The 11468-nt window shown below is 44.1% G+C and overlaps 1 protein-coding gene across 1 annotated transcript in view; it reads left to right on the top strand.

The window, feature by feature from the left end:
- ACOX2 (acyl-CoA oxidase 2, branched chain) overlaps positions 1-11468 on the top strand; it is a 16263-nt gene that overhangs the window by 4541 nt on the left and 254 nt on the right. The window contains exons 4-13 of the mRNA XM_010011389.1: positions 79-186; positions 924-1043; positions 1491-1606; positions 1995-2167; positions 3258-3420; positions 4092-4282; positions 5395-5556; positions 6565-6670; positions 8693-8910; positions 10571-10703. Of these exons, the coding sequence (XP_010009691.1) occupies positions 79-186; positions 924-1043; positions 1491-1606; positions 1995-2167; positions 3258-3420; positions 4092-4282; positions 5395-5556; positions 6565-6670; positions 8693-8910; positions 10571-10703 (1490 nt within the window). The remainder of the gene's footprint in view (positions 1-78; positions 187-923; positions 1044-1490; positions 1607-1994; positions 2168-3257; positions 3421-4091; positions 4283-5394; positions 5557-6564; positions 6671-8692; positions 8911-10570; positions 10704-11468) is intronic.

The following is an 11468-nucleotide window of genomic DNA, read 5'->3' as shown; positions in this document are numbered from 1 at the left end:
ACTCTTTCCATCTTTGTGATAGATCCGGAGGTAGAAAGATATAAATACATACACACAATGTTTTGGTTTTTTTTGAAGGAACTTATCTTCAGGGTTTGGAAACAACAGCAGTCTTTGATGTAGCTACACAGGAGTTTATACTGAACACACCGAAGATCTCTGCCATAAAGTGGTGGCCTGGAGACAGTAAGTACCACACGAAATACTTTGGTTTTCCTCATTGGCCTTCTTCAGTTGCTCACTCTGCCCCACTCAAGCTCTGTGTTTGAGAGCCCAGGTTCTAGCAGAGAACTTCAGTAAGAGATGTACAGATCAAGAGGCAAGTAAGAGACCAAAGGGTTTTGTACAAGTTCAAAGGCCAGAAAGGAGCCACCATCATCTATTAAAAACCCTTAGGTGGCAGGGCTGGACAACTTAACTCAGAGAAACTCCCGCCTCTGCAGGAATTAATCTTCTCTTCTTTGTAAACAATACTCAGATGACCAAAAACCACAGCGAGGTCATCAGCACAAAGGATCAGCACAAAGGATCAGCACAAAGGATTCACGCCATCAGCCAGTCTCAGCACAAAGAATTCAAGTGTGAAATTCATGGCTCCCCTCAGAAAGGAATCACAGCAAATACCTGGAGTTGCTTTATCAGCCCCAGCTCTCCCAAATCTTTAACTATTTATTTTTTCTCCTCTGCTGAGACAGACTGTTCATACAGTCCTCACAGGCTTGAATAATGATGCAACTTTTGAGAGGCAAAAGCAAGCTCAGAGCACAGATTTAGGCAATCTCCAGCTTCCAGCATCTATCACACCCACAACAACCCATATGTTAGTGAGACCTAAGCCACAACTAGCACAGACTGCCATTAATTGTGGAAGTGTTTGTACTGTACCTTGTCTTAAGGCAGCGTGGCTGGTTTTGTCCTCACAGTGGGAAGGTCAGCAACACACACAGTGGTCTTTGCTCAGCTGTACGTCCAGGGGAAGTGCTACGGCGTGCATCCCTTCATCGTGCAGATACGCAGCCTTTGGGACCATTCACTGTGCCCAGGTAAATGACTCCAGACATCGCAGCGCTTGTGCAGGTGCTCTGCCTCTTCTGCCCTTAAATGTCTTCTAAAACATTGGGCCCAGGGAGGGCTACAGTGCCAAAACCAAACCAAGACAGATACTCAAGGCATAGTTATCATTAACCACAACCTTTTTATCTAAAGGAAGATTTAACGGCATATCCAGACCAAGCTTTCTTAGTCTGGGCTGCTCTGACCATCTCCGCATTAACACCTCAGTTCTAACCCTGGCCGACATGGGTGACAGATGGATCATGGAAACAAACTACCATGAGGCACTCAAATGCCTGTTTCATCCCTCAGGCAAGATCACCCGTGCTGGGGAAGAAGCAGAACTGAACATACCTTTCCTTTGAGATCCCCAGCCTGACACAAAATGGGGAGGAGAGTTCAGTGGAAGTAAGCAGTTGTGTTTTCTCCTGCTCCAGGCGTAACTGCAGGAGACATTGGTCCCAGAATGAATTTTGAGCACACTGACAATGGATACCTCATGCTGCAGAACGTGCGTGTCCCCAGGGAGAACATGCTGAGCAAGTTTTGTGAGGTATGTACAGACTCACATCACACATCAGATTCTCACTGTGCCGCCAGAGGGATGACAGGGACCTGCCTGAATTTAGGACAAAATTCTTTCTTTGAGGTGTTTGCAAGTCTCTGTGAGTTTGTCAAGGGCAAAAGTTACCTGAATCCTAAATGAAACTCAGTGTTTGGAATTCCATGTTCAGAGGATCAGGCTCATAGGGCTGGAGAACCTATTTGAGCCAGAAGCAGTAAGAATTTGTCTCTTTAAATGGATACATTTCATCCATTATACATAGAGATACTTAGTTTTGCACTCAGCAAAGGATTTCAACGTCCGGTTTATTCTATGCATAGAGATGACAAAACCAGTACTGAAGTAGGTGGCATCTAACAACCTCTCTCTACTCTAGGTTCAACCAGATGGCACCTATGTAAGACAGGGGTCCCAGCAGATTAACTATTTCACAATGACTGCAGTGCGCATCACCCTCATCTCATACGAGGCTGTAATACCCCTCATGAAAGCTTGCACCATTGCCATCAGATACTCCGTGGTTCGCCGGCAGTCCAAGTTAAAGCCTGGGTAATGCCATGCAAGCCTGCAGTGGTGGGAAGGGGACCGTGTTCCCCTGCACCCATCTGTATTTCAACTTCTCATCTTATCTTTTAGCACATCACTGGCCTATTTTCTGGGCCAGAGAGGGTATTCCAAACATGCTTCCCCATTATTTACATTAACGAGCTTCAGTCAAAGTACAAGAGAATGTTTACAGTTCTTTCTAAGATAAGTTTCATAGTTTGAATAGCTCAGCAGCTCACACAGACAACTTATTTTTCTTGTAACTGGCCTCCCCATGTAATCCCATAACTCAGCAGAATCCAGACAACGCAGACAAGCTGCTGAATTCTTATTCCATAGCATCCTACTCATGGGCAAGACATTAAAATACCTTCCAACATCCACTCTTCCAATATCTGCACTTCACAACATTGAATTTTATCAGTCTAATGAGAATGCCTGTAATTTTTAAATAGGTATTTTTCATCTGAATGTATTTCAGGAATTTCCACTTACAGCTCCCTTCAAAAGCAAGATCATCCTAATGGGAACATGGTTTGGATCAAACACAAACCAAACACAAGAGTGCAGCATGCTCAACTATTGTAATAACCAATTCCATCATTTGAAGTCCTAAGTGTACCAGTCACAGCAAGAGTGAAAAAGAACATCCAAAAAAAGCTCAGAAAGCTTAAAATAATTTAGACTCAAATGTTTTCAGGGGCCACAAAGATCCAGTTTGAAAAGTAAAAGTTCTGCAGGAGAGGGCTACCACCTCCCCTGTGACACCATACATCTCACTGTCCCTGAGGGCTTCATCTTCATCCCCTCCTCCAGCCCCTGTTCCCCCTCTGCAATGACCCATTACACTGAATGTAATGGGTCTACTCAATGCTGGTCCACCAACACAGCAAATAACCTTTCTCGTAGTCAGGCTCATTTCTCTAACAGCTTAGCAAGCTGGGCAGATTTGCTGCCACGGCATCAGCTCAGTCCCATTCACAAACTGTTTCTTGGTAATGAAAAGTGCATGTTTTCATTATGTGATAAGTGAACTAACAGGAGTTATGCCCGTGTTCACACATTCCCTACCTCATCAGCTGTCTTCCAACAGGGAAGAAGAAGCAAAGATCCTTGACTTTCAGACTCAGCAGGAGAAATTGCTGCCCCACGTGGCAGCAGCCTATGCCTTCCATTTCATCAACGACTACCTGCAGGACCTGTTCAACAGGGGGTATGAAGAGATCCAGAGGGAGAACTTCGACATGCTGCCAGAGGTGAGCTGCAGCAGGATTAGCTCATACAGCATTCCTCATCTCTAAACGTCAAAGAATTTTGGCAAACTGGACAAGCATTCCTCACACCACTAGATAACTGGAGAAAGAGGAAGCACTAAGGTCAAATCATGTGTCCTAGGTCCACAACCAGTGAGCAATAGCATTTGCTTTACCACCCCAACCTTTTGGTTTCGGGAACTATCGCAGAGTGAAAAGTCCTTGAAAAGCACGTTCATTTGATAAAAACGCTGTTCCAAGTAGCCGGTGGCACAAAGGGTTATTTCCCAACGTCATCCACAAATGCAAATAGTCACTTCTGAGCCAAAACCAAAAATGTGACTTTTTAGATAGAACATAAGATTTTGCAACTGGAAGCTTGAAATGAAAACACGCTTTGAACAAGGCTGACCAAAACCACTGCTGGTTGAGAGAAACCCAAAAATGCATCAACTGACCACAGCGTGCCCAACACGAGGGTTGGGCACCCCAGGCAGAACCCAAAGACCAGGCTTGGGGAGCTGGGTGCTACGCTGGCATGCGAAGGAGGATCTGACAGGGATTTCCTGCCCAGAAACCGCACAAAATTAAAAGAGGAAACTGATTCTGAGGATTGCTTTGGACCACTTCACCAGTAACACTCTGCCTTACTTTTAATTTCTCTTTCCAAACAGCTCCACGCATTTTCTTCAGGCTTCAAAGCCATGGTTACTCAGCACTGCGCTTCAGCAGTGAAGGTCTGCCTCCTGGCATGCGGGGGCCATGGTTACTCCTTGCTGAGTGGACTCCCTTCCTTGTGTACTAAAATACTTGCCTCTTGTATTTATGAAGGGGAAAACACCATTTTGTTCCTGCAAACTGCCAGGTAACAGTCCAAACCTGTTCATCTAAAAGCCTTACTGCTCATTTATTTAAGCTCTACCACTCCTTCCCCAAAACCAGTAAAACCAGCTACTCCTTTCTCCCAGCACCTTCTAAAAATACAACTTAGTCCATAAACTATTCATGTCTTCTGTCTAACAGGCATGAAGGTGTGTGGGAATTGGATTATCTCTTCTATTTTTGGGTTTGGGACGTACGCAGGTGCTGTTCTGCATAACCTCATTTTCCTCTTTGTCTGGGAGCACAGCAAAAGCACTTTTCTACACAAGTTTTGCAGCTTAGTTTTTAAGAAACCAATGTAATGTGATATTGGCAAAGTGAGGTTGATTCAGAGAAGGCAAAGCTGTAGGATATTGAAAGCAGATGAGTCACGCTCCAAGAACACTGCTTTCCTCGGAACATGCACACTGATGATTATCCAAGGCTAGGTTAAATACAGGAGAAAGAAACCACAGCTGCTTGAACTTTTAATAACATGTTTTTTTACTAGAAGGAGAAAACCAGTACAATTCCCAGTGACAGAGATGCTACCACCTAGCTCTGTGCTTGCGTTCTGCACTTCTGCACTCATTGCTGCCTCTTCTTGCAAGATCAATAGCAAGGTCCAGAGAAATGCTGTAAACCTTTTCATCCAGACCTGGTCAGAGCCGTAGCAGAGGTGCCAAAAAGATAAGGGAGTGGGGAACATGTTTAGCTCCAAGACACTCATGTTTGTTAACATAATGTGATTGTATGTTGGGGTTCATAGAGGGGAAGACCAAACCACCACTAAGGCTCCCAGAGCATTAAGTTGCAAAGTTGGTAATATGTCTAATCACCATGCTGCTTATAGCCACAGCAAGATTCTTCCTCAAAAAATCAGCACTACAGCATTGAATATAGTAGACAGGCTACCCCCAGGACCCATCACAGATCAAGTTATTGCAAATAAGATGTAAAACATAAGGTCATTACTGGTTCAAGTCCATTCTGGACCACTGACAGGATGGGTTACATCTTGCTGCTCCTCACTCGAGCCTGCTTTACTTTTTGCATGACCGTTTGCTGTGTGGGGATCACAACCATCCCCTGCTCTGACTGTTATCCTCTTCCCAGGTTCCTGATTAAGTGCTTCATGGCAGCCAGCGCTGGCCACCCCGTCCCACCATCTGTCACTTACCTGGCTGCAGTGAAACCCGGGAAGTGCCCAGCCAAGAACAAGCTCGATTTCCTCAGTCCAGATATTTACACCAATGCCTATCAACATGCAGCAGTCAGGTCAGTACAGAGACGGGAGACAGGCTTCTCTCTCTGGTATCAGGAATGTGTTAAGAGCTCAGCTACTTCCTTGCTTTAAAGGGAGGTAAAATAACATAAGTTACACAAGAATTGACACCATCTGCTCCTGAAGGAGGAAGACTCACACAGGTTTAACAGCCATGTCAAGTGTTCAATATGAAGCTTTCACATTCAGAACATCACAATATTTTAAGCCGCATGCTACCAAACAACAATATTCCATAAAGTTGATTCTATAACAAGCTGATGGCACTGTTTAAGTAAATGCCAGACTACATCACTGAGCTGCCATCCAGTAAAACCTTCAGCCAACTGGACCCTGTGCAGTTCTACGCTCTATACAAAGCTAAAAATTTAATATACCTGTGAAACTGATGTTTGGTTTCAGTTAACACCACAGCAAACACAAAGCCTCTCATTGTATCTGTAGCCTTTCAACTACACAGTCAACTGCTCAACACAAAAATAGTATCATGAGTGGTCTCATTGGTACTATGGGCACAGTCATGGGCCATACCTGTGCCATCTCTGAAAACCAGGCAAACAGATCAACATCCCTGCTGCCATTCGAATCAGCATTAAGAACAGAGCCATTCTTCCAAAAGCTTCAGGATCAATGGAAGCAGGATTTGGATCCCTGTGTAGAAAAGTAGAAACGTAATGTAAGAGCAGCCCAATATTACCACTGCTTTATTTTGTGCTGCAAACTGTCCTTACACAAACACAACACAAGAAAAACTCCTCAGAACTCCTGGTAAAATACCCTGGAAGCTGAGAAGGCAAAAATCCTTCAGCACCGGGGTGGTTTGGGCGCTTCTCACAACTTGTACTTAGATTTTGCATAATGTAAGTTCACTCATACTGAGTGTAGGTAACTTCAAATGTCAGAAATGCCATTTTGCCATACGATCACACACGAGTCTGAATACGAAATGAGTGCATGTGGGCTGCTAGAGCCACATACAATATGCTTTTTGGATTTTCCAGACTCATCAGCAGCGCAGCAGCTAAACTACAGGACTTGATTCAGTCTGGAGTCAAAAAGCACGATGCGTGGAACGAGTGCACAGTGCAGCTGGTGCAGGCTGTGAAGGTTAGTAGAAAAACCATCTACGTATGTGATGCTTGTCTTTATAATGTGCAAAAGAAACACAGGATTAGCTTAAAGTCCCAGCGCTGTTCATTGTTTTCTGTTACCATCTAAGGGACACCACAAAGACCAGGGCACCACTGTGGTCTGTGTGGTGGGAAAATCATAGTAAGAAGCAATTCCTGATCTGAAGAATTTGCCATCTGAATAGGCCAGGTAGAAAAAGACTAAAGAGAATAGAAATGAAAGGGGGGGGAAGAAAACAAAATGCATACATAGCTCTGCTGCCACTACTAGCAGAATCAGACCTCCCATATCATAGTCACAGAATGGTTTGGGCTGGAAGCAACCTTAAAGCTCATCTAGTTCCAACCCCTTGCCACAGCAGGGACACCTTCCACTGAGTAAGGGAGCAAAAACTAGATCTGAGCAGCAGCATTTTCTGTGGTCACCTGTCTCCTGTGCATCACCTCCCATTTTCAGTTACACAGACTTGGGGGAAACAGCAAGTATTCAAAGCTGTAAGCTTGAAAAAGAGCAGAAAAGCTGTTTAACTGCCTCAGAAATAAAGGAGACTTCCTATAAACAAAGTGACTTTGTAAATTACTTTCCCAATATTCTTTTTCAATGTAAATATATTTTTAGTGGAATGAAACTGAAGCAGAATGTTCCTGTTTGAGATTGCCTCTAGGAAAGGCTTTGAACAGCACACAAACCTGAACAAGCTGTTCCCTCCTGCACCCACTCAAACGGGTGGCCAAGGTCTCTGGACTGAAGAGCAGGGAGACTGCATGTCAGAGGAGGAGCTGGAATCCAGCCCTCTCCGAGAAACAAGGAGGAGAACCTAGCAAGAAATAAACCATTTCTGAAGAGCCCAGCACACGCAGAGGGCTGGTTGTGGTATTGTCAGTGGTGACTGTGCTGCCAGACTCTTCAGAAAATGGGATCTGGGCCCCCAAAGTTTCTTAGATACATCAGAGAGAGGAAAAGTCATGCAAAACACTTGAATTTCTCCCGTAACTTTAAAACCTTGATAGCCTGCTGCCTTCTTGGGGAACTTCTGGGTTGGAACTAGATATCTTAAGGTCCTTTCCAACCCTAACTTTCCTATGATTCTATGACTTCTTATTCCACACCTTCCCTGGAGACTCACCCACACGACTGGCACAGCAGCTGTGTGAAGAGATGCCTGCCAAGTGGCTCAGGCACTGGGTACAGCTTCGCTGCAGACTCCACACGGGTTAATTCCTTGAGGAGACACTCAGCTTCTCGGGCAGGTTCTGCAGTCCATGGTGGCCTCCACGCTGCTTGGCTGTGCCGGCAGGAAGAGCTGCCGTGCTGGTATGCCTGCTTACACCCACAGCAGGGAGGAGAACCATACGGTGGGAAAGGGAACCCACGCAGATACCAACACCACACAACCAACCACCCACAGCAACGACAACATAACAAGTCACCCCCACAGCTAATACTTCTGTAACTTGGCAGCTAGACACTCTATTGTTGTCTGACCCAAAAACTATCAGTTTACTTGAAGCCACAAAAGCAAGAGGTAAGTTTGCTTGTTCTCCTGTGACTACAGAGGTTTTCAAAGCAAAGCCCTATAGACACTGCACCCAATGTACCATGAGCCCCCAGTCTTCAATGAAAGAATTTTCTCCTGTTGATGTATGACCAAGCTGCACTTGCTAGAGGTCAAAACAAGCCCATTCCAGTATGTTTCCATCTCACAAACTCTTTAGTGTATCTATCAGAAATATTTAATGTACCACTGTGATTTCTAAAGCGGTTTTCTAGAGTTTACAACTACCACAGTGTTGACTGTTTACACCCCTAATTCTCTCCTCCACTGTTGCTGTAAAACATGAATGCAAAAGGCCTTGTGAACCAACAAACAAAGAATACAGACTGGGAAAGTGCCAGGGAAATGAAAAGGTTTTATATTCTTTGCAAGAACATTTGAGTCACTTGGCCTACTAAAAGTGTTTTGAGGTGCATTCACTGTTGATTGCACTTGTTTTCCAGGCTCACTGCCACTACCTCACAGTGAAAAACTTTGTAGAAACTGTGGAAAGACTCGAGACCAAAGGTGGCATCCAGAGGATTATGAAACATCTCTGTGACCTCTTTGCGTTACATGGGATCTTCTCAAATACAGGAGCCTTCTTGCATGATGGATACATATCTGGAGCTCAAATGGACATGGTCACAGCATCGTACCTGGACCTCCTGGCTGTCATTCGGTGAGCTGCTCTAGTATGAGAGGAGATACACAGCTGTGATACATCTAAAATGGTGCTGCTGTACCTATGGTAACATCTTCAAAGTCAATGCACCTCATTCGGGTTTTATTTTCATTGCCTGGCAGCACTGAAAATTGATTGAAGCATCTATAGAGCTTGTTTTCAGCACAAACAGCCCGAAGTGCCCAGCTCCTCTGCAATCAGCAGAGTTCTGGAACATGAAGTATTGAGTTATAAATCAAGAAATCCTGAACACTTTCTACCATTTGCAGTAGAGCAAAACCAGGCAAATATGTAGTGAGAGCAACACTGGTAGGAGGCAGCAGATCAGACACTGCAAAATCTGCTTAAGCGACAGCTAATACAGCCTACTCTGTTGCCATGGTTGAGTTGCAACCTGTACCCAAACAATCCTGCCTACAGCTAGTTCACATGCGTCTGCTCAACACCATTTATTGCTAACTACATGAATTCTGAGATACACTAAGGTTTTAACTTACCACAACACTCACAAAGGCTTTTTGACAAGGGTTCTTTCACTTCTCAGTGCTGTTTGTTAAGAACAGATTCACTTACAGTGCAGAGAGTGAGTTGCTACTCTATCTAAAATTCTAAAGACACCTGGAGAGAAGCAAACATACACCATAGGCAGGAGCCGAGCAGGACTGAGATGAACAGTGAGCATTTTCAGAACTAATCACAGAATTCAAGTTAAGCAATAAGCTTAACGTAAGGCTTACAAAAGCCTAACACATTGTCATCTCTGGAATTCACTGCAACTTCTGTTAGTCCATGCCTTGCTAAAAGGATGCAAGAACGCACATTTACCTGTTTACAATTAGGATACAAACACTTCCTGGTCTGTAGCAAAATCCCAGCCTTTCCCAAACCCCCAAAGAGCCCTTCCCCAAAAGGAACTGGTAGATGCAAATGCCAACATTTGAGCAAACTTTGCATCCCTCTGCCTCAGGTGTGGGGTACAGCCAGTACGACTTCCTGCGCCCAGGACGATGGGAGGATGAGGTAAAAGAAACCATCCTCTGCTTAGAAGAAGCAGCTGTCACTACATACTTGTCTTTACACTCTAGCTATCTGTTGCTGACTGCTGTCAGATCAGCCCCTGGGCTAGACAAGCCCTGGGTGCAGTTCAGGGTTGCTTTGTTCTTACAGACACAAAGAGAGCAGAAGACCTTGATACCCCATGATGAGGTAACAGAAATACTTGAGAGCAGATGAAGGTTGGAGATCAGCAAAGCACTTCACATGAATTTAGTAGCAACCTTACAACCAGTTTGTAGGAAAACATATACGGTATAAGAAAAACAAAAGAAAAAACCTACAAAAACCAAAAGCAAGAGTGCGCTGAGGAAACGTCTGACTTGACATTGAGTCCTATATTAGGGAATTAGGGATGGAAACCAGGTGATTACAAGACCCATTCAACAGTACAGACAACTCAGAGCATTAGCAGAGCATGCCTCTGAGGAATCAAAACAAGCAGGATTTCCCCCATAGCCTCAGCAACGGGAAAAACTGGCACAAGCTTTTCCGGCTGAGGAACCTGTAACAACTGACTTCCCAGTTTACCTTTGCCTTATTTTCCTCCCTTACAAAGCAATACCTGCTTCAATAACACGAATGCCATTCATCTGCTCCATAGGAAGGATGCTGTTCCACTGGTGGATGCCTTTGACTTCACAGATAAGACCTTGAATTCTGCACTTGGCAGTTACGACGGCCAGGTTTACCAGCGGCTCTACGAGTGGGCTCAGAAGTCACCAACCAACACACAGGTACAGATGCTGGATTACAGCTGGGCAACTTCTGCATTAGCCAGAGCAGAAATTGTTTGATTTTCTTCTAATAAAAGCAACACAGATAAAAGTAAATGGAATAAGAGCTTTTAATTCTTAGTATCTCACTCTGAACAATGGCCTGGAATACCCCAATTATGCCACCTATAGTCTTAGCTCAGCCATTGATGACTTACAACCCCTGGAGTACTATAGCTTGTAGCAGGGAGCTGGTCTGTGTGTGCCACCAATGTGGTTTTGGTTTTTAAATTTACAGAGGTAATATTGCACAAAATAAGCTAAAACAAAAGTCTGTTTACAGACAAACTTTACATAGTTTACATATTACGGAACAACATATTATGCAAGAGCCACTAAACACAGGGTATATTCCATCCACTGGTACTTCTACTACGGCAAAACTTATTTTTTCTAATAATATGTTTAACCAGAAAGAGTATAAATGTTAAACAAGGCAATTTCATCCTTCATGGTCTTCAGCACTTTACTTTCACTTCTTAATTCACCCATGTTGTGGAGTAACATAAAGTTCTGCACGATGTAAATAGCTATTGCTCCATTTGAAAACCCATTTTTGCCTTAAGTGAGATTTTTACTGCGGTAATCAGCAACCCTTTGAAATTCTACAGCTGAACACAGAATTTGCCTTCAGCAAATGTTCAAGTCCAAGCATATTTTCTGAAGTTAAATAGTATGCTGTTCCATTTCGGATGAGTATTGTGTACTGGTTATAAAGGACAGCAC

Source organism: Nestor notabilis, unplaced genomic scaffold, assembly GCF_000696875.1.
Source record: "Nestor notabilis isolate BGI_N333 unplaced genomic scaffold, ASM69687v1 scaffold29693, whole genome shotgun sequence".
Classification (NCBI taxonomy): Eukaryota; Metazoa; Chordata; class Aves; order Psittaciformes; family Psittacidae; genus Nestor; species Nestor notabilis.
This window is presented reverse-complemented; position numbering and strand designations above follow the sequence as displayed.